This window comes from Podarcis gaigeae, assembly GCF_964106915.1.
Source record: "Podarcis gaigeae genome assembly, chromosome: 4".
Classification (NCBI taxonomy): domain Eukaryota; kingdom Metazoa; phylum Chordata; class Lepidosauria; order Squamata; family Lacertidae; genus Podarcis; species Podarcis gaigeae.
In genome coordinates this window covers 76,101,638-76,126,128 of record NC_139677.1, presented here as the reverse complement: position 1 = coordinate 76,126,128, position 24,491 = coordinate 76,101,638, and the positions used below count along the sequence as shown (strand labels likewise).

At 42.4% G+C, this 24,491-nt stretch overlaps 1 protein-coding gene across 1 annotated transcript in view; it reads right to left on the bottom strand.

The window, feature by feature from the left end:
- GAP43 (growth associated protein 43) overlaps positions 1-24,491 on the bottom strand; it is a 53,356-nt gene that overhangs the window by 2,183 nt on the left and 26,682 nt on the right. The window contains exon 2 of the mRNA XM_083737416.1: positions 21,812-22,424. Coding sequence (XP_083593542.1) covers positions 21,812-22,424 — 613 coding nt within the window. The remainder of the gene's footprint in view (positions 1-21,811; positions 22,425-24,491) is intronic.

Below are 24,491 nucleotides of genomic sequence, written 5' to 3'. Positions count from 1 at the left end.
TGGGTTTTAGTTGAAAACGCATAGAATTACAATTTGGTGGGCAAATGTCCTTGCACATTCAGGGAAAATAGACTTCCTCCTCTGTCTGTCTGCCTGTAATAGCCCTTCCATGGACTTCCTCTTTGCAACTGTTGGAAACAGCACGCTTCAATACATGGACCATTGTCTGACCCAGGAGAGTTCATCTTATCCCTTTGTGGTTTAATAACACTGCTTCCCAAACCATGGTTTGTGGAAGAATTGTAAATGATGGGCACTGAATTAGCTTTCACTCCCAACAATGCATTTACTTTCAATACCCACTTCTGCCTCCCCACCCATTCCCAGTTCGAGCAATCTCAACATTTTCTCTCTGAACCAAGGAACAACTTGATAGGTGATTAACACAGAGTTTACTTTTTCTAGTGCATGGAGATTCCAATAACCAATGCTCTTCCTTCACCTGGGAATCACCAGCACTCTTCTGTATCATACTACAGTAAATAAAAAGGCCTTCAGCAGATATGGCAAAATCCTGCTGGCACAGCTTCTTAAGAACCTTGCTTCTTGGTGCACTTTGTAGTTCCTTGAAAGAACAAGGAGGATGTGCACATTCATTTATCAGGAAATGAATGAGTGCTGTGAATAAATACAAACTTGGTTGCTATAAAACTGAGTCAGGCAGGGGGGCACCAGTTCCAACTGAGGGCAGCATTCCCAGCTGTCTCCATCTCCACTATGTGCTAATGGCCTGTAGGCTGAGCGCCAAGTCCTTCTGCTGCCCTACATTGGTGAAATTAGGTTGAGTGGATTTCTGGGTAAAAGACAGTCTCTTGGGATCTGCCCAGCCCTCTTTGACTTGCCAGGATTAATTAAATTGAAGCAGACAACAGCACATTGCCACTGATCTTACTTTCTTTTTGTGGCTGGTGGCTTATGGTTTTGTTTTTATATCTGTGGGATCTTTAAATGATCAACCACAGTGCCAGTAGAAATAAATCATATCAGCACTCTAGATTCCTTCCAACAGCCTCAGAGGATTTGTCCTTCATGGTTTTCATATTTATTGTTGACACTGCTCACTCGGAAACAGCCATTACAATTCCCTTGGCACTCAGCATCAACCACTTGATTGGCTTGCATCCACCTTGACCTTTGCTCTGACCATTAGGAAAGTAGAACAGTGCTTTTATCCCTGGATCTAAGGCACAGCAAATTGGAAGTCAATGGAACTTCACTTTCCTAGAGGCAAGATTTCCATTAGAAAATCTGTTGGCCAAATCTAGCCACATTTCATCAGGTGAGCATTCATCTGTTCCTAGCCTTGTATTTGCCTAGGACTAGTAAAGCTAATGGCTGCATTCACATGTAACGTTAAACTATAGTTTAGCATTATGTTGATGAACCTCCCAAGAGCCCAAGCGAAGTGTCAGGCAGGTGTATTCCCCCTTACCATCCCTTGCATCCAAGAAGACTTCTCCTAGTTTAGTTTAACTTTCCAAGAGCCAACTTAGCATTACAATCCAGGAATCCTGGTTTGCTTTAAAAAATGGCTAGTTAAACAAGCCAGCTTCATAACCCATAGTTTGAAAAATATTTGCTTCTAGGAACTATCTTTTGTTTGGTGAATTACAACTGCAGCACATCTAGAAAAGAAGAGGGAAAGCCAAGGCCTTGGAAAGAACCTTAGCCAATGATATTTCTCTCCTAACCCAATATGATTTGTTTCTCATGGTAATTAAGAACAAAAAGGCTAATGGCTCTGCCAAGTTCAATGGAGCTGCATTAACTAAAAACTACATTCTTAAATGTAGTAGGAGACTCTTGAGAGTCCCATGGACTGCAAGAAGATCAAACGTATCCATTCTGAAGGAAATCAGCCCTGAGTGCTCACTGGAAGGACAGATCGTGAAGCTGAGGCTCCAATACTTTGGCCACCTCATGAGAAGAGAAGACTCCCCGGAAAAGACCCTGATGTTGGGAAAGATGGAGGGCACAAGGAGAAGGGGACGACAGAGGATGAGAAGGTTGGATAGTGTTCTCAAAGCTACCAGCATGAGTTTGACTAAACTGTGGGAGGCAGTGGAAGACAGGAGTGCCTGGTGTGCTCTGGTCCATGGGGTCACGAAGAGTCAGCCACGACTAAACGACTAAACAACAACAACAAACGTTGTTAAATGGCCACTGGATATCTGCTTGTGTATACCAAAGTCTACAGAAATAATAATGGTGAGATTTTGTAATGAAAAGCAAGGATGTTTTATGGCATCAACATATTAGATGATTTTTTTCCCTTTAAGAATTGATTAAAATTGAAACTTAATTTATGTGTTTTTAGCTGTTTTTTTATTCTGGTTTTATTCTTCATCGCCTTGAAATGATTATATAGCAGGCTACTAATAAATTAATGTCAATAATATATTCATTTTTTTATAAAAGCATTTATATGCCAACATATAATAAAATAGTGGGGGTGGGGTCCTCCATCGAGAAAGGAAAGCTATTTCTCCATCAGGAGATATAGCATCTTAGAAAAGTGAAATATTACTGCTCAATAATGGGGTTTGGCACACAGATGTTCAATCCCAGGATATCTAGTTAAAGGGTCTCAAATAGTGCTCTACAAATTTATTAAATGGCTTCCCCCACTTTTTTCAGGCATGGCACATTTGGGGGGCAGCAATTTTGCATGGCACTGTGCCTGAAAAGAAAACGCTTTCTGTGAGGCCTTGATCTCACACAGTCACGTGACTCATGCGGAACTGCAGGCGCAGAAGATGGTGCCCCATGTCTGGAGGGTATGTCTTCCAGTGTAGCCCAATGTAGCATGTGAAGTTATTGGAGCTTGCAACCCTGTGGTCCAAGAATGACAAAAAATGGAAATACACACTGCTTGCCATGAATGCTACCTGGGCCTCCAGTGACAGAGATGGATCTAGGAGCAACCACAGATTACCTACTTGCTCATTTAAGATGAGTGTGTTTCCTTCCAGAACAAGCGAAACACCCAATTTCTGGACATACAACAGAACCTCCATCCTGTCAGCTTTAATGTTTTCAAGCCTTATCCAGCCCATTACCACCTGCAGGCACTAGTTCAGCACCGACACAGCTACATCTCTTTCAGATGGAATGGGGATTTGGGCAGAAGGGGCTCTTCAGGTGAGATGGAGCAGCAACACTAGCTTTCTGGCAGCTGATGTTAAGAACATCAGTAAAGCCTGTGTTAATGTTTCTGATTGTGGAAGCACAGCATAGCCAACGAGGGGCAAGAAGGTCAGTGTGGTGCAAATGCACCAGTGGAGCCAATCCATGATTCCTACAGATGTGCCTGCACTGCACAAATCTTCCACCCACCTCCTTCCTCAAAGGCAGCAGTGGCGCACGTACCAGGAAGGTAGCATTGTGGCTGCACCCCACCCAGAAAGCCACTTCTGGATTTAGCTTCTCCTCTCCAGGAAACATCTCCGGAAAGCCCATCTCACCTGATCCTTCTATAGCTTTCGTTGTGGTCCTATGCAGTAAGGTCAGGTGGTCACCTGTGGTCAGGTGCAGTAAGTCCCATGAAACCCCACAGGACTTCAGAATAGGCATGTATAGGATTGTGTTGTTCATTATGCAACCAGTATGAAAGAACTGTTGTCTGAATTTGCTTTGCTTCCTCTAACCTCCCAACTCTGTATCATGTCTCTTTGATTAGAAGCTATGGTTATAAAATGCAAACCACCTTGGCAGAAAGGGGGATTAAAAATATATTTAAAAGTAAAGCAAATAAAGAGCTGAAAATAACAGATTCAATAAAACAGGTTGATTGTTGCAGAATAAATGCATTGTCTTGGGCTAACTGTACTTCAGGTGACCAGTTTTTAGGAATTACCTTGTATGCTCCCCAAAAAAATGTATATGATACACACTTTATTCCTTCCTGCCCCTCCCCACACACAAAAGTGTTCTCTAATGTACCTATTTTCCTCAACCTAACAGAAGAGCAGAAGGGAGGTAGGGAGCTCTTTGTGCTATCCTGAGAGATGCTTGCTGTTTCCTGACCCAATTAAGCACTCTCCAAATCCATCGAAGCAACATCCTCCTGACATCATTAATCTGAGTAGATTGAGGCTCTGTTTGGTGTTCTTGCACCATCCTTTCCTCTTGCTAAAGATTGTGGAATAGAAACACCACCGTCTCTCTCTCTCTCTCTCTCTCTCTCTCTCTCTCTGTGTGTGTGTGTAGTAAATGGGGAGGAGGAGGGAGGCAATGGGGAGGAGAAGGGAATGGGGAGGAGAAGGGAAGCGAGAGCACCACAGCTCCATTGCAAGGCATCTCTCACTGTGTCTAGACACCAGCTGCCTGGTCGTCATGGAAACCCTCCAACTTTGGCTGATGGGCAAAAGCAGTAATGTCTCTCCAGAGAAATCACTCAAGGGGGCTGGTGGTGGTGGTGGGAGGGAGGTGAGAGAGAGAGTGATGCTCTTTGTGAATGTGATGCCTCAACCCTGTTACAACTGCATTCACAGGAGGAAAGACGAGCTCACCCATTCCTCTCTCCACAGCTACCTTCAGCAGAGAGAGAGAGAGAGAGAGAGAGAGAGAGAGAGAGAGAATATATCCCAGGCAGCAGAACAAAATGCCTGAGATACGCCTTGCTGCTCATTTCTCCATCCTTCCCAACTCTCATTCTCTCCCCCCCCCCTCTTTCTCCCATGCTCCTACAGTAACATCAGAGCTTCCTCCACCAGCACAGAAACCTTAATTGTACCTAAAGAAACACCCCAGGGAGGGGATGGCAGACTGTCAGGTACATTGAGGGCTATTTGGAGGGGAAGTTCTCCCTGTTGAATGCTTGCCTCCCCCTCCCACCACTCACTCTCTCCTGCTCCAGAGGAAATAACACAGCACTCTGCCAACAGCGGTTCTATCATCTTGAAGACACATTTCATCAGCGTGCTTGTTTTATTTCAGTCAGCAGGTAAGGGAGTGCATGGAAGTGCAGGGAGCTGCGAAGAGGCAGCGCAGTATGTGGAGATGGCTCATGGGTGAAACCCAAAGATTCACTCACATGCAGGACTTGTAGGTGAAGAATCTCCACTTGGAAGCCCCTGAGCCAAATCTGGCCAGCTGTGTAGCTCTGAGGGCAGCTCAGAGGTAAAAGAAAATAAGTGGTGACTTGGGGGAACGGACAGTGTTCTGGTCCACCATCATCACCCTTCTCCCTTGAGTGTTTCTACCTAATTGCTGACAATAGGAGTTGGATGGTACTTTGGAGATTGTCTAATCCTGTGTTTCCCAAACTTGGGTCTCCAGCTATTTTCGGACTGTAATTCCCAAGATCCCTAGCTAGCAAAACTAGTGGTCATGGATGATGAGCTTGTTCAATGCAAGATCTATAAGGCTAGATGGAATGACCATGTCCCTGAAGGCAGCCATCCAGCTTATGCTTAAAAACCTTCAGCTAAGGCAGGTCCACCACTTTCAGAGGCAGCCTGCTCCACTGTTAGGCATGTTTTCCTAATGTTTGTCATGCCTGGTCCTGGTCCTGATACAGAGTCCTTGATGGACAAATCGGACACTCCACAGGTCAAGGGCAGGTTGTGGATTCCCTTGAGGAGCCCTTCAGTGTGGGACCAGCTGAGGTATGCCCCAAACACTGTTCTTTGGGGCTTTTACCTTTTTTAAAAAAAGCTCTGATAGACTGTGGTAATGTGTCATCAACAACAACAAAAAAGAGGGAGGAATCCAGAATGCAGCAAAACAACATTTACTGAAAAGTTCAGTCAGAAAAGTTCCGAAGCAAGTGGAATAATTGTTTCAAGAACAGTTTGATTGTCAAAGCATGTGAATTCTAATGAGCATGCCGTCACCCTTCAGTCTGTGGTTCACCTTCTGTGGTACAGTCACTTGAGGCATATGTTGTTTTGAGTGTGTCCACAGAGTGCAGGAAACATTAGGGATCTGAAATCTGCCAAGATGGAAATGATTCAAAAGAGGCTTTCTGTGCTAAGTGCTTTTATGTGTGCGGGTGGGTTGGGTTATAGACTTCCGAAGATCCGTTCTCCCAGACAGAAGCACCTGCATGATATTCCTACCAAGTATGGATTCTGACTTTACCATAACTACAGCTGTGAAGTGTTTTTCACAGCTTGAATTTGCAGGCATGGATATGTTTCCAGCTGTGGGTTGACATCTGGCAGCTGGCAAGGAGATGTTGCATGTACAAGTGTTTAAAAAGCTATTTCTACCCCATGTGGTTGTTCCGCAAAGATATTTTTTTCCCAGCCCTTTGGAGTGCTTATTTTTTAACTCTCAAATTTGTTCTGAGAGAAGTATGTGAAGACTGATACTAATGTGAATGCAGAGTCAAGTGCTGTACTCCATCAAGGACTGGTCAATGTTTTTACACAGTTGAAGTAGACACAAGTTTACCAGGATGAGACAAAAAGAAATCTTCAATAGCTGTGGGATGCTTCCTACAATATACATTTTATGGGTGTGTGCATGCATAACAGATTTTTAAAAAGTCTTTAATAGTCAGCAGAAGGTGATTAAAGATGGACCACCTAAACTTCATGGGACAAGGTATTCCACAGTTTGAGTTGAGCCAATGAAGAAGCCCTAACTATTATCACAGCCAACTGTGCTTCTATCATAGATGGGACACAAATAACAGCCTCACTACTAGATTTTAGGTAGCAGGGAGGCATGCCCTCCAACATTTCTCTGATGAAAATAAGGACGTTATTGTTATTGTTATTATTCCCCACCCATCTAGCTGGATTGCCCTAGTCCAGGTATGACCAAACTTGGCCCTCCAGATGTTTTGGGACTACAACTCCCATCATCCCTAGCTAACAGGACCGGTGGTCACGGATGATGGGAATTGTAGTCCCAAAACATCTGGAGGGCCAAGTTTGGCCATGCCTGCCCTAGTCACTCTGGGTGGCTTCCAACATATAAAAACATAATTAAACATTAAAAAGCAGGGTTGCCTTCAGATGTCTTCTAAAGGTTGTATAGCTACTTATCTCCTTAGCTCGGGATGAGAACAGGGATGTCCTAAGGAAAAGATGGACATTTTGGGATCAAATCAGAAACCAGGATGGCTTCTGTAAATTCGGGACTGTCCTTGGAAAACGGACACTTAGAGGGTCTGGGAAGGCTGATACAAAAGGAGGCAGTCCTTTATGAATGCTGGACCCAAACAAATAGTTGTGACCTTGCCCTGAAATACCACTTCAGTTGTAGTCTTCCAGCTCCATAGTCAAAAAGCAGCATGCCATTTATGAGTTACCTAAGTATGTATGGCACTCCTTCAGTAGGCCTTAAAATCCTGACTGCTAGGCGTTGCCATGGAAACAAGAGGTGGGGAAGGATTCATGCTATGAGATAGTATTGATCCCTACAAGAGAAAATGACAAAATTGGGATGGGTGTTAAAATGACATCCAGAATCCATTTTTCCATTTTCTGTACAAAAGAGAGAGAAATTGTGCCATTGTTACCATTTTAATGTAATTATTAGAGTAACTTACAAGAGGAAAGTTCAGCACCCTGTATTTTTCTAAATGCTATAGAAAGCACGTGGTCATAAGGAGCAGATGCTTTTCCACTGCAATTTTTTTCTCCCTTTTGTGTACAGGATTTCTATAATAAAAATTACTTGATTAATGAATTCAGTTTGAACATGAGAACTGTTGAAGGCCTCAATGAATGGAGCAATAGCTGCAGTTCCTTAATTATCAGCAGATGGCACTGTTGCTACTTTCTCACTAAATACTGTGCAATAGGTGCCTAAAATGTTGCTCCAAGGAGCATACCAGAACATCATAGAATCATAGAATCATAGAGTTGGAAGAGACCACAAGGGCCATCGAGTCCAACCCCCTGGTTTCTGATGTTCTGGGTAACCTATAGCTCTGAGGCTTTTCAAAAGACGGTGCTCCATCACCAACCTATACCTCTCATATAAAGGAGGTGGCCAAGATGACTTTGCCTGTCTCTGCAAATTGGCCAACAATCCAAGTGATAGGCTTGCTTGACCTCCTTTCACCTCCGTGTATATCTACAGATACGCACAGACTTGCAATAGCACTAAAACAAGTTTCAGGAAGGGAAGAGTCAACTGGGCCAAACTATTTGAGGTTGTTTTCATAGTTGAGAGGAATAAGGAGGGAGGATAAACAGAGAGATCTCCTTCTGATATAAGGACAGGCTTAATTAAGGGGAGCCCTTGCTAGTTAAAGGTAAAGGGACCCCTGTTAAGTCCAGTCGCAGATGACTATGGGGTTGCAGTGCTCATCTCACTTTACTGGTCGAGGGAGGCGGCGTTTGTCCACAGGCAGCTTCCGGGTCATGTGGCCAGCATGACTAAACCACTTCTGGTGAACCAGAGCAGCGCACAGAAACACCGTTTACCTTCCCGCTGGAGGAGTACCTATTTATCTACTTGCACTTTGACGTGCTTTCGAACTGCTAGGTGGACAGGAGCTGGGATCAAACAATGGGAGCTTACCCCGTCACAGGGATTAGAACTGCCAACCTTCTGATCGGCAAGCACTAGGCTCTGTGGTTTAGTTACTCCTATGTAAAAAGAGCAGGGCATCCCAACCCAATGGTCCAATACCTTGTCATACAAACTTGCTTTTATCTATACAAAACCTCCACCCACCCACAAAATCTTTTCACCTCATCTTCATTTAACTCCCTGTGGTCCAGAAAATTGAAACAAGTGCACAAGATGTTCACAGAATCAAGTTTTCCAAGCATCACTCTAGCAATCTCAGCATGAACTAATAGGTGACTGTGTCAATATGTGTCTGTTTCTTCATTCAAAGACTTGTCTCACTACCTGCTCAAATATTGTATACTGCTGTTTTCCAGACTGTATTCTAGTATTGGTAGCGGTGACTAAACGGATTCTGATAGACCTTTGATAACTGAATGGAATGGAATCAGAAAATGTACAGACACACACCACATGCGGCGATACGTCTACATTACTTTGGTGCAATCCACTGCTATTGAGCACTGTGTATTGCTATAACAAAGGATAGGCCAGTCACTTGGCTCTTCCACCCAATACTGCACTGATCTAAAGAAGATGACCCACACAATCAACCATGCCCACATGGCTGGGATATCCACATGCTTCTGGAGTATGGGGAAATGACTTCCGTATCTCAGCTGTGTGTAAAGGGAACTACCTTAACAGAGGTATGAACAGTCAGAAGTTCCCTTAGAACTACCAAAATGTTAATGTCAAACCAACACAGTGCTCAGTAACAGAGTCAATAGCATAGTGTGCAATGCTTTGGGAATACTGTGCTCTGCCATGTGTCTTACTGCTCTTGAATGACCAACTATGGCCAAGAAAGTAACCAAGCATTCATGGCTGTTCCCTACCCTCCCTCCATGAAGTTTTCAGTAATGCCAGTGAAGAAATCACACAACATTCATGTGCCACCAGAGAGACAGATTGATGATAAGTATCACTCCTTATTAACATAATCAAATCAAAATCCAGTTAGTTGCTGTGTTCCATAGTTTCTAGTTTAACATATTGCAATTGTATCACTTTGGTAGGATGTGTCAGTTAAGGACCATACAACAGATACACCAGACCAGACCTGTGACATGAAGTTAGGAATATTCATGCAAGCATATTAGTTTGTCAAGGATGCAAGCATTATCACTGACTAACATAATTGCTTATGAGGACACAGCATCAGCTACCTCCTCTCACTAATTACCAGCACTTGCAGTTAAGATGGCAGAGGTCAAAATCAGTTGCTTCAGCTCTCAGAGTTATTTGACTTTTGCCATGCAAATGGGTTAAAATCTGTTTTCTTTTAGCAGTTAATTCTGTGTCAGTGTGCCTTAGTAATAAATAAATAAAGACTGAAATATGCTACCAATCCAAAAACAGATTGCTTCCTACAGGGTCCTGACATTAAACCTCTAGTAGGACCTCAGTAGTACATGCAAACTGTAAGTTTCCTCAGAGAAAAAAAGTGGTAGTGATGGTAGTTGTAATGGTTTGAGCACCAATCCTTTGACAGTTAGTGAGAAAGTTCATTCAAATATATTTTTACCGTTCTTCTGCTCTTGGTGCTACAGCTGCCAACCCTGGTTGGTTTAAAATTACTCCCTAGTTCAGGCTCACAACCTGAGGCCCTCCAGACCTTTTGGACTACAACTCCCATCATCCCTGACAACTTGCTATGCTGGCAGGGGCTGATGGGAAATGGAGTCCAGAACATCTGGTGGGTACTCAATTGAAGAAAGCTGCTCTAGTGGCACTTAGTCTTAAGCATGACTACTCAGACCCTTTCATGATGACACTTACTCCCTTCAATGCTACTATTAGCTCAAGAAGTGCACCTGTCCCTCCTGCTTCAACTCCCATTGCGTTCAATATGGCTTACTCCTAAGTAAGAGGTAATAAGATTGCGGCTTTAACCAGAACACAACACAATTAGCACACTTTGTTTAAAATCCACACATACAAAATGCACCCACTCCAACTTCAACAAAATCAAACAATTCACATAGCTAAGCTTCCAAGGGCATATCCCAGAAAACCCACCACTGCCCTCAGACACTGCAATAAGCACTTATGGAAATACACAATGGCACAAGAGGTTTAATCCTCTTACCCACCATGATCATTTCCTGCATCTGATAATTCTCAAAGGGAAACAACATGTCCTTCAAGAAGAAAAAGCAAAATCGTGAAAGGTGTAAGGAATTTGAAATGAATGAATTTGCACTGTCTCTTGTTGAGCCAAACATGGCAAAACAGGAAGGCATGTTCAGCTCTGATGAACATCCCATACAAGACTGGGCCCAAGTTATGTTGGCCTGGTTAACGCTCTTTTACTTTAAATAGCTGTACAGAAGAAGGAATTTCAGGAGGTGTAAGTTTCAGTCTTCTTCCCAACTAGCAAAGGTACAGAAGCGCTGTCCTCTTTTTCACCTGGTCACCCTAGTCCTGGCCCCTAAAACACAAACTGAGTTCTAGGAATGATGTGGCAGGATGGTGATCCATAAGACAACCTTAATTAGATTGTTTTCCCTCCGTGAATAACTCCCACATGCCCAGCCACAAAGGCAGTGGTTTTAATGCTAGCATCTGATGGCCTTATACACCCACTCTGCCAGACATATTAATTGCTACCCCCAAAAGCCCAGAGAGGGAATAGTGAGCTCTTGTGCTGAGTCATTGAAGCCCAGGTGTGAAAATGTCATGGTAATTACTTCTGAGTCATGTTAACAGGTGCATTTAATTAGTTCTGGCCCCTCTTGAGAGGAGGGAGGGCAGAGAATTGAGGGATACATCAAAAGAGGCTCTAGTGAGAAAATATAGGTATAGGCAACAAATTTTTGGTTGCAAGGTTTATGCAGAAATTCAGTGGACCATTGGTCCATCTAACTCAACATTGTTTATACTCATTGGCAGCTACTCTCCAGGGTTTCTTCCTGAAAATGCTGGGGACCTAGGACTTTCTACATGCAAATCAGATGTTCTGTAGAAGTGTTCCAGCCTTTCTCCAGTAAAACCATCTATTTTTAAAATCTAGTTAGCATGGAATTCACACTCTTCTATTCTGATGAGATTCATAAGGTACTTTAAGTATCCCATTTATTGAGGGAAGTGCTTGGGGCCATATTTTTTTTAAAAAAACTCACAGTGGAATCCTATGCATGCCTATTCAAAAGTATTGCCCACTCTGTTCAGTTAAGTATATATAAGGTTGTAAAGTTAGTCCACATTCTTCAGAAGCAGTGTAAAAGGTTTACACAGAAAGCAGCTACTTCTGTTAAATAGTATACTAGTCTTACATGATGTGGCCAGCTGAGTGGACAATGCAACTCACACCCCAAAGCCATTCATCAGTTTTTCCCATGGGCATTTGTATATCTTCTTAAATGCATCTCAAAATCTGTTATGAAACCATTTTTCAGCACATGAAAGACCCTAATGGAGCTTAGAAGTCCTGTAATGTACTAAAAAATGAGACCATATTCTCATTCACCTGTCTCCTGGAGTAGCTTTGCTGAAACTTGATGTTATGATGTCCCTTTGATAAGGTGGGTTTTTGCTTTAACAAAATAAAGGGATAACTAGGACTTACTCATCTTGTATTGAAAGTCGGGACAAGGACTGTATTGCCATACCACAATTATACAATACGACAAAGGACTACATGTGCCTTTCTTGTTTCTGTATTCATGGAAAGACTATATCTAAGCTTATGGAGCTGCTGTAGATTTTCGGAATAACTGCTGGTCAGTATCTGATTTGTTTGTTTGTTTGTTTGTTTACTCTTCTGACCCTGTCATTCACAAATTGGAAGGCACTTGTGAATTATTCCATAAACAGATGTTCTTAGCCCAGGTGCACTTAGCAGGGATGTTCCGCTATGGATCTTTATGCTGTGAAACAGGTTGAAATGCACATTACAAAGTGCAGCCCATATAACCTTGACTGTTTTCTAATGGATTTGCTCCTTTGAGCACAAAATCCCAAAAGATATTCTAGCAGCTTTTGGTTTTCATCTGAAATGTTTAGCCTATTAGATGCTGGTATTAAGGGATTGTGTTACTGCTGTAAACTACATTGCCATTTCTCAACTGTACACAACAGGCTCTCGGGTCTGTACAATGCATTATATCTCCTGCCTTCTCAAAGCTTAAGTTTGTGCTTTTAAGAGCTGCGTGTGTAAGTTATTTTGTGATGGTGGGGCCAAACCTCTCCAGGTATATAGTTATCAGAAGCTAGCTTGAAATGCAGGTGTTGGCAATCTTATTGCTGATATTATAATAGATCTGATGATATTTAATTGGTCTTATTATTTCAAATTTTGAATTATGGTGCTGGAGGAGACTCTTGAGAGTCCCATGGACTGCAAGAAGATCAAACCTATCCATTCTTAAGGAAATCAGCCCTGAGTACTCACTGGAAGGACACATTGTGAAGCTGAGGCTCCAATACTTTGGCCACCTCATGAGAAGAGAAGACTCCCTGGAAAAGACCCTGATGTTGGGAAAGATGGAGGGCACAAGGAGAAGGGGACGACAGAGGACGAGATGGTTGGACAGTGTTCTTGAAGCTACCAGCATGAGTTTGACCAAACTGCGGGAGACAGTGGAAGACAGGAGTGCCTGGCGTGCTCTGGTCCATGGGGTCACAAAGAGTTGGACACGACTAAACAACAACAACATTGTTTCAAAAATCTCTCCCTTCTGATGCTAGAAATACCTGTTCTGATTGGCTCATCACCTCACTGGTGATGGGCCAACCAGGGCACCCTACTCATATGCTGACACAAACAAATCCAGTTGCATTCTGACACTTTCTGGAAGATATGCGGCTTAATCAACTTATACATGTCTACTCAGAAGTATCCATTATTTCAAGGCACATATTCCCATAGTCTCTTAACTTGTTTATTCTCTATCAACAGTCTGGTTAAACTGTTAAATGCAGATTGATCTTGAATATCTAACATGCAAAGACTAGCATGCAAGTGGTGTTCAACTTGGAACAAAGCCACTTCACTGTGGCATAGACAATTTTAGGCAGGGCTAGTCAAAGAACAAGGAGGGGTATGTGCATGTGTGTAGAAACTAGCCAACTGTACAAAGTGAAGGGATTACATTCATTGCTCTGACCACTTTTCCTTCTGGCCCCACCCTGCACACTGGTGTGTGGCCCCTGAAAGGTTGCACAGAAGGACATGTGGCCCTAAGTGTGAAAAAGTTTCTCCATCACTGCTAGAAATTCAGAAACTCTCACCCATAGGTCAATTAACAAAGCAAGAAGATTCTCAATCAGCAATTCAACACGAGTTTCAAGGTGTAAATTGGCCTCACTTGCCAATTTCTAAGTCTACCAGTTTACCAGACTCCCATAGGTTTTTCTCACTAGCCTCGCCAAGCAGTATGTCACTCATACAGGGCAAACTGAGCCTGTTGACAACCACCCAGATCCCAATGCAGACTTAATTAAGCAAGACCTTACTATTTTCAGTTAACATGTTCAAGGGAAAGTAGATTTGGAGTATAATCAAGAAATAAAATGAAATGTCGACTCTTAAGAGAGGGCATGCTCTGGATAGACAAAAGGCAAAAGTTATCTTATGTTAGAAGTAAAGATATTTCCAGATGATTCCTGAAGTTAAAAATCAATTCCCCTTTCCGCTTCCCTGGAAGAGATTTTGATTAACATGGCAGCATGTTCATTCCACCAATAACACAAACCAGTATCAGGACCTGGGATAGCACAGATCCCCTTTAGGACACAGAGCATAAACAACAGTAGAGAGAATGATTTCTGAACTTCTGAACTATCCTTATTTAGAAGTTGTAGGACAACATTTCTATGAGTCCAGCCAGTCTGCAGGCTCTTCTGCATTAAAAGAGTACCTAGATTCCCAATCCCTAGCTCTCAAAAACTTTGATCGAGCTGATCAGAGACAAGCATGTTTGAAGCTATTTCCTCACTGGGATGCAATTAATATGCAGGTTCCTAGGAGGAAATTAGAAAATAATCTCTATCTTGCTATCAGTCTAACTCTTGGCCAGTGATGTGGAAGCTAGAGACATTGACTGGTTGTTGTTGTTGTTGTTGTTGTTGTTGTTGTTGTTGTTGTTGTTGTTGTCGTAGTTTTTAAAGCAGAATCCATCTTTGTGCTGAAGTCTGTTTTGCTGCTCAGGTTACCTGGGGAAGAAAAGGGAGTCCTTTGCAATAGATGACAGCTGGCTTTGAAGTAGGGGTTGAGAAAACCCCTTTGGAACAAAAGGGCTACATGATGAGAGTTGCTTTCTCTAAGGGTGATCTTGGTGATGAAAGATGAGATTTTTACAGTAAAACATACTTTGCTTATGGTAACTAACTCTGCAATCCCAACCTCACTTACCTGTGAGTAAGCCCCATTTCATTCAATAGGACTTACTTTTGAAAAGACATGGGATTGTGCTGCAATAACATATTCTAAAAATATTCATTCATTCAGACAGTCAAGGCTTTTATATGGTACCCATAATATTTATCCCAGGGCAGTTTACATTGTACAATAAAACTAAGTAACAACAACAATATAATACATACAATTAAACATTTAAAATCAGCAAAAATTGAGATGATTAAATGCCAATTAGCTGTGAAAGCAACAGCTAACACAACATCCTTCCAATACTTAAAATACGTCCAATTAAAATGGCTGAGAGTGTAAATGTGTCTCACCCTGATTCCTAAAAGTTAGCAGAATGGGTGCCTGGCATTTGGTACTCTACGTCAGGCAGAAAACTGACTTAGGAAAACCTAAATGGTACTGTGTCTCCTTATTAAGAGACATAATTTAAAAGGGGACCGAGGAGGAAGCATGTGACTTCCTTGGGAACAGTCAGCAAATCACCAGGAAAGCCCTTCTCCCAAATGTCCAAAGCCATGACTAGGGAACCTGTGAACCTCCTTATGCTGTTTAATTATTCTGGGTAAAATTCAAGGTAGCACTGTGGCGGTCGTTCCGTCTGTGCAAGCGTTGAAGCTTGCCAGATGGAACAATCATCCATCTCCTACATGTGTGGTTCTGGGGGGTTCTTCATCCCACTCATGAGCCAATTATGGGGAGTGCATGGAAGGAGGAGAGTGAGGAGCCCCATTGCAGAAGCCATGACAATGTGAGGGACTTCCGCTGACACAGTTTGTTAAGTGATTCCCATCCTTAAGTAATGTATAGTCCCCTTTTCAGAAAATTTCTTACAAGGTGATGAAAAATGTTGTTAAGTTAAACAATAACAGTATTATAAAAATGGTGCACAGAAAATAATACAAAGTATTCATAAATAAAACAAACCATCTCCCATCAGCCAGCATGGTTAGGGATCATGGCAGTTGGAAGTCCAGCAACATCACAGGTTGCCCAGCAATAGTTGTAATACCAGAATACAGGGAAAGCACTTATCACTCTTTGGTATTAAAAATGGAAATGCAATCTATGAGAGGGAAGGAGTATTTGCAAAACATTCATAATTAGCAATAAAGCCAATAAACATTCCTGACCAGAAACAAACAGGGAAGAACAAGGAGTTTTTGGAAACCACACTGGATTTCATTGCACAGGAGAATGCAAGGTTGTATATGATTTCAAGTTTAGACATACATGTGGCCCTTGTTATACAGAGCTTGCGAAGAAGGAAATTACACATTGCATAGCTAGATTGAACATTATAGTTAATCCTTCCATTGCCATCACAGGGGAGCCTCTGTGTTTGCTCACTTAATAGAAATCAGTGCATAGATCTCTGGATTAATGCAAGTGAAATTGGAACAGGCACTAAATTTGCTCAGTGTGATAGCAGCTACAAAGCACGGTGTTTCAAATACTCAGATAAAATGGTCACATTAGAACTAGATTTTTTCATACATTTTATATTACAACTGACATTTCCCTGACTCAATCCTGTATGCACAAGTGATACCCAAAGTAGCTGAAATGTTTTTCTTTACCACTATCCTGTATAAAATAAAATAGAGCTTTTCAAACATTTTGAAAACCATCTACAGAGATCCATGTCCACCAGGAAACTGAAAGTAGAATGGAATAGTTATCCATAGGTTCTTGAGATATAAAGACCCCTAAAACAACCTGAGAATGTGGGGAGACAGATAAAGCCTTAATGTAGAACAATGCAGCAAAGATGCAGTGCCACGTTAAAAGAGAGAGAGAGATTTTGCCAGCTTTACATGCATAATTTGACTTTCCTGAGTACAGAGGCATACTTTCTTCTTCAGATAGCTACGTAACCCTTGAGATCATTGTCACATGAAAACCTGGCCTTTTCCAGCCATGTGATCTACCATAAATTGTCTTTTTATTGCTTTACAGCAATAGCTGGTATATATGTGATAACTTTGCAGTGACTTTCAGAACAATCATATATTCAGTTATGCCCAGCAGGTGGGATAGGATCACCTCCTGATCTGGCAGAGGACATCATTGTGCCACTGTAAAAATCTTTATGCCAGCACAGAGAAACTTGGGCCTTGGAAGGACATTGATCCTGGTAGAGCCCTTACACAAGACCACTACCACCTGCACAGTGGACATGAAGTGTGAGGTGGCAAGAGAGGAGTCTAGTTAGAAACCTATGCTCACTCAAGGCTCCATCCCACCCCTTGAGATAGAGCAAGTTATGTACACAAACAAGGTGGCCAGGTGGCTCACAAGTTGACAGAGAAATAGCACCAATAGCATAATAGAACTCAGAATAAACGGAGCTATTTTCTGAACCTTAGGGGGAAGCAGTTGCATTTTCCAAGTTCAGTAGTGATCCTTATATGAGATAGATTGAGTAAATTCCATATGTAGGGACTATCCTTACAGGATAGAAGAGAGGGAACCTGGACTTCCTATACCAGGCACCCCCAAACTCGGCCCGCCAGATGTTTTGGGACCACAACTCCCATCATCCCTAGCTGACAGGACCAGTTGGTCAGGGATGATGGGAATTGTAGCCCCAAAACATGTGGAGGGCCGAGTTTGGGGGTGCCTGTCCTATACAATATCAGTTTTAAGCAAGCATTTTTGTAAAAGATCAGCACATGTCCACATCTCTACAAGAATAAGTTGCATGTTTCAATCGCTTCAATGGATCCCGCACAAGAGACATTCCAGCTCAGTTGTGCCAGATGTTAAGAAATAAAAATGATTATTATGATTGTAAGTCCTGAAATATCTTGATTATTGCAGTTACTTGATGCACTAGGCAATTCCTGCATGCAGCTCAATTTCAGATGACATCATGGTTTCCCAAACATAGGACAAATAAAGGGAAGGGTATGTCTACTGTCAATGTCACCCATGAGATCATGTCCTTGAATTAGAAGATTGAGGCAGTAACTATAGGAAAATTTATTCCAGATGAACACCGCTGCAAAAATGTGGGCTGACCTGCATTTACTTTCTTGTAATAGTGGGAGCCAAGTGTGCCTTGGAAATTAGCCAGCCAATGATACCATCTTGTAGCCAACTAGATTTATTTATTTGTTGGCAGCCTTCCACTACCAATTACAGTGCCAGCCTTTGCTCGCTGAAATAATAATGCCAATGATTTTTAGAACAAATGTCAGGCATCTCTATGAAGACTCAGGAAATTCCTATGAAAGTTCAGTTCCACCTTTCACACTCCAAGCCAGCTGTCACTGGCCCCTTTAGAGAGTAATGCATGGGGTATACCATAAAGCACCCTCAGGTCATTAAGGGGAGAGAAGGAAAGGATCTACTTTGTGGGAAGCGGATTAAAGGTAGGCACCTGACTGTGGAGACCGTAGGGTGGAGCATTTATGAGGTGAGCAAGCACCTTTTCATGGTATGCAATGAAAGCAGTTAAGTGGCCCTGCTCACCTTTCAATTATAGTTTAAAGGGAAAGTGAATATTCACTCACCCAATCTATTTTAATTCCACCTTGTATCCAAGAGGGCCCACAAAATGGCATCATCAGTAGACACACACATTTTTATTCCTGTCTTCATTTCACAATTTTATGAAATGTTTGGACAATGTTAATTTAGAGCCAATTAAGCTAAGCAAACATTGATTTTTGCTCAGCTTAATTCCAAGCAAAAAAAACCCCAATCAATTTTCCACTAATAGCTCAATCAGCTCAATCAATTTCTCACTACTATCCTACAATTCATTCTAATATAATCAATCCTATCACTTTTTGTATTGGCTTTGAAATGGTTTTGCTACCATGAGCCAAAGGGTAGAGGAAAGCCCTCAAACTTCTCATCTGTTCAAGGAAAGATAGGTTTTCTTGCAGAATTCATGGTCTAGTTTTAATAAGTTGAGTCAGCTATGTGAACTGGAGCATGTGAACTGTTCAAAGAGCCTGGAATTCAAGTATAGTGTTAAACCTTGGAAATTCCTCTTGAAATACCTGAAGATGTTTTGCCTGCCCAGGAGCATCCAAATTTGCCCCCGTTTCTGTCAAATATTTGTTTTGTTGTTTATTGGATTTCTAACCCACCCTTCAGTGTAAGGTCCCAGGGCAGGTTACAGCAATACAATTGAAACAATACAAAAGAAGTAAACAATTTATATGCAATTATAAAGGCAAGTAAAACAATCTGAAGCAAAAGCAGTGCTATATAGTTTAACCCAAATATAGAAGAGATGGGTCCCACAAAAATACCTGAATTCTCAGAGTCAAAGAGAAAGAGGTATGTCTTCAGCATATGGCTGAAACTGTATAATGAAGATGCAAGATGTGTATCTGCGGAGAGGGTGTTCCACAATGTAGGGGCTGCCACAGAGAAAGCCTGGGCTGCATTTCCTGCACTTCTGAGGGTGGCAGAACTACCAAGAGAGCTCCTCTCCTGAGTCTAATACCCAAGAGAGGCTGTAGGGATGGAGGCAATCTTTCAGATATTTAGGGCGTAAGTTGCTGAATAGTTTGGGTGAACCAGTTCTACCTAGCAATGTTGCCATTTTACTGGGCTGTTGAATCTAAGTTTTTTATTTTGTCATTGTTCCTCTCCTCCCACCCCTTGCTATCTTTCTGATGAAAAACTTCACTGAAGGGAGAAGTTCAGTGACAACTTTAGAGCCAAGCCATGGGCAACCTAAGGTTTCTTGGCCTCCTCACAGTGAGTTACACTGGCCTTATTGTAACACAGTGCATACATGGCACTGTGCTTTCATAATACAATCAAAACTGATACATGGCGTAACCAAGCTTCCATGCTTGCCTTGCGTATGGCGCCACTGTCATTGTTACAAGACAAGCCTCTCTCTGCCTATTGGTTGATTCAGAAAATGAAAGAATGGAATATTTAAATCAGAACTCAGTGGAGGATCGTGCAAGGTTTGCCATAGTTGAGGATGGACCATCTGCCCCCAGTGTCTCTTCACAGACCATATTCCACTGTCCATTTGCTCTGGCACAGTTCCACAGAGATTAATTGGACTACACGGGAGCAAATGAGCTTTGCAGCCTCTTTCAACATGCCTATTGACTGAAAATGCCCCTAAGCACCTTCTTTGCCATCCCTTCCCCCACCTCTTTCTTCTCCCTGGCCCCAGCAAGAAAAGCTCAGTTCCTGCTGAAAATAATTTACCCTTGTCAACCAGAATTGTGAAGTTTATTATACACATAACCTATGTGTCCTTGCTTATTCAGTTCATCCCACTCGAAGTTTTAGATTAGTAGCTTTATGATACTGGAGACATTGCTTTCCCATGAGATTTACAGATCAATTTGGCAGAAACTGTGATTCAAAATCATCTCTGGCCCATCTCCATTGAAGTCATTTGGAATCAAGCCATACAAAAACATGACCCAAGGAGAATGGATACATTTCAGTTTGGCTGCTCTTTCTGCCTGATACGCTGTACATTTTACTATTTGCTTATTGCTGTTTGGAGAATAAGGCTATTAATGGTTACTAGCCATAATTGCTGTGTGGCATGCCCCTAAATAATAATTGTTGAGAATCACAAGTCTCCAGTATAGAGCCCATCTGCACAATTCCTATGCTGGTTTCAGATTTTGCAATTATAAGCCACCTTTTCTGGGTTATCATACCAAAGTCTATTGTCTTCCCCTTACCACCCTTGCACCACAAACCTCCAGCTGACCTTACCACTATCATTTTGCCATTTTGCCATTTGTGTCCACTCGTCTTACCCTGCATGTGACCACTCAATAGCTTCAGTTGGTGGAATTGGCACTACTACAAGTGCCACACAATACCCATTCCACATTAGTAAGAATTCAATCATTTAGTGTGGCAGCACCCGCACTTTGGAACTCTGTGCCTCTTGAGATCAAGCAGTCGTCTCCACTGTACTCTTTTAGGCACCTGCTAAAAACATTCTTGTTCCAAAAGGCCTACCCAGATGCTTAGAAAGTTGAGGTGATTTTAATTTGTTTTTAGTATTTTAACTTTTGTAGATTTAAAAGTATGGTTGTGAAGTTTTCTGATTTTACTGTTTTATCTTTCGTAAACCACTTTGAGGGTGGTGGTTGTTGATTTTCAATCAATCGGTGTATGCATTTTATGAAATAAACTAAAAAAAATTCAAGCTGTGCTGGCCTAAGGCAGTTTGCTGCCTGGGGTAGAACAGTAAATTGCACTACTCCACCCCACTGCCCAGTCAAGACACACAGCACCCAAAGCTGGTCAAGTTATTCTGGCACTTGAACACCTTTTCCGCACCTTTTGGATGTGTAAATACAGCAATAAATTAAATTGCTGACCATTTACTGCTCTCTCATCACCCCTCAAATCAGCTGCCCTGGGTTGTGGATTTATCAGGCAATGCAGTACTCATGGGCAGAAATGGCCAGACGCTATGGCAACTTTATTATAAATGGTATAATCTGGTGACTGGGCTTATGTTATGACACCCAACCCAACCCTATCGTGGTGGACAAGGCTCAAAATCTTTTGAGCGCTCAGAGTTTTTGAAACTTCTCTCTTGCAATACTTAAAATGTATCTCTCATAATGTTTGAAAATAGGTTTGTTTTCCTTATGGGTGAAACCTCCTTATGAGGGGAGAGCGAGGGAGATAAATCTCTTGCTGGTCACGTCAAAGCCCAAGAACTGTAAATTGGGCTCCTCTATCATGGAGCAGTACCACAGAGCCAGTCAATTGCCAACTTTCATTTAGGATAGATGGCTGCCTGCTTTAAAGCTACACCTGCCCTGTTCTCATGAAGGACCACTGGTGGCTTAATCCTAATGTTAATCCCCAATTCCTAGCTCACACATCACCACTCTATCTCCATTCCAAGACAGCTTTCCTCCCTTGCTATTGTTAGCGTACCTGTCTTCTCTTCGGTTTGGCTACTCTCCGCTGTGTCTGTTTGGGGTTGCACTGTTGCCTTGGCAATAGCATCCTCTGCAGCAGTGGGGGTAACGGCAGTAGTGACAGTGGCAGGCACTTCGGCTTGTTTAGGTTCCTCCTTGACTTGCGCTTCGTCGGCCTTCAAGGATGGTGAATTATCGGTAGAAGCTTTAGTGGCACTTTCCGTTTCAGCGGCAACAGCAGCGGACTTTTCCTCCGACGGGGCAGCGGGAGTAGTGGCCTTTGTGGCAGGTTGTTCTGAACCAGTGTCAGCTGTGCCCTCCCCCTGCTTCTCATCTGCTGGAGTGCTTCCTCCTTTGCTGCCATCGGCAGGCAGGGCATTCTCAGTTGGAGCAGCTTCTGTAATAGCAGCTTTGCCATCCGCCAAGCCATTGGCGAGGACTTCCTCCTTCTTCTCACCAGCTTCAACATCAGTAGTTTGGGAATCTCCCTTCTTCTCCCCCTTGAGCTTTTTCCTTGTTATGTGTCCACGGAAGCTAGCCTGAATTTTGGTGGCTGCCTTATGAGCTTTATCTTCTGGTTTGATGCCATCTTGTTCAATCTTTTGGTCAATGTCATCATTTTTTTCAACCTTTTGTGGGGAGAAGAAAAGAGAGGGGAGGTTTGATTAGAAATCTCTCGAGCAAATACATTCTATGAAAGTTAGTTAGGGTGTTTGGGTAAGCATATTGCAGAACACACATAGCAAACATAAAGCAATTACAGGAGGTTTTCATTTTCCTCGTTCCTGATACTTGCTGTAATAAGCAAAGTTAATAGTAGAAAAACATGTTACTACTAATATGCAGCATTAAAGAATGAAAATCCAGCATGTGACTTCCGTTCCATATTCAACATGCTAAGCCAATCCCATATTTATTATAATTTGAACTCTTAAGAGAGACACTTTATACTTATTAGGGACGATGGGTGAGCTGCTTGTCACTCAACACTGGTACACCGTTCCCATAGCAACTGTCACTCTACAATGATGTTCTGTGCTGACCACACCGATATGTTCAGCCCATGCTCTGCAACATTCAAGGAGACTTTGAAAGCACTCTCTCCATAGCTTTTAGGAGCTGCAGGCTTCAACTGCCACTTTCCTTCCATGGTCAGCACAGACCTGTGGCAACCACTGCAAAGGACCCATCCCCAGAGCTTCAGGATTTTGACAATGCCTCTGAAGAAAGCATGCATGGAAAAAGCCATATACTTGTCACAGGGCTTGCAGGTCATACCAAATAGGTAGGTAGGTAGGTAGATAGATGATAGAATGGATCTGTATATGCATCAACTAAACATCTCATTTAGAATTTTGAAATGTGCTGTTCAAGAGTAAGAGCAAAATGCAGCAGCATGGCCAAATATATGGAACACATCTCAGCGATCCATTTCCAGGTACAATTCAAAGTATTGGTTCTGACCTACAAAATCCTAAGTGGCTCGGCATCAGGTTCTTTGAAGGGGCATCTATTCTCATATGGACATTTATGGGTGTAAAAAGTCTTGCCACCTTAGGAACACAAGAAGCTGTCATATACCAAGTCAGACCATTGTCCTGCCTAGCTCACTCCTGAATGACAACAACTCTCCAAGGTTCTAGAAAGGAGTTCATCTCAGCTTTGACAGGGGCAAACTGGTTTTTCAAATTTCAGTGGCACCCTGTGTGAGGCCAAAATTTGGCACCCCAACTCCTGCATATTGCCTTCTGTTATGCTCAATTCTTTGACCAAACTGCGGGAGGCAGTGGAGGACAGAGGTGCCTGGCGTTCTCTGGTCCATGGGGTCACAAAGAGTCGGACACGACTAAACGACTAAACAACAACAACATGCTCAATTCACTACATCATAGTGGCAGCTTCCTACAATGCCCCTCCTAGGCTTGGTGCCCAGTGTGGCGAAACCAGTTGTGCTGCCCTAAATCCACCTCCCAGACTTTCTGCATACAAAGCATGTGCTCATTCATGAATCAACAACCCCTCCCAACATATCTTCTGAGATGAGGTGGTGACAGCAAGACAAGGCGCCTCCTCTGCTGTGGCACCAATTCTCTGGAATCCCCTCTACCAACAGAGGTACCTGGCATTAGCCTTGTTTTCTTTTCTGTGCCAGGTAAAAACCTTTTTATTTGCCCAGGTTTTTTAAGTGCTTGATGAGATTTACTGTTACTGTTTTATCTTAATTTATTGCTCCTCTGTGTCTTGTTTTATTGAGATGTTTATGACTCATTGTACTGCATTGTGGTTTGATTATTTTATTGCAAGCTGCCACTCTGAGAGCATTGCTGAAGAGTGCCCTATAAATACTTTAGATAAATAAATAAAACAACATATTTATCATGAAATACTATCCTTTTGTTTCCAAAACAAGGGGTACATTTATCAGATGGTTTCTTTTAAGTGTGGTTTTAAATGACCTGACCTACAGTGCACACTGGCAGCCTCTATCCAGTGCAAACATAAGCACTAAGTTGCTTTAAATGTTTCCTAAAGAGGTATTAAATGACGGATAGCTCTGTTTTAACTTCTACACATGAATAAATGCAATCTTTTATGTCTCTTTTTATATACTGTACATATTTGTTTTCTCTTAGTAATTCACCAGCCTTGAGTACAGCAGACTAATGACAGGCTGGTCTCTATAGCTCAGTTGGTAA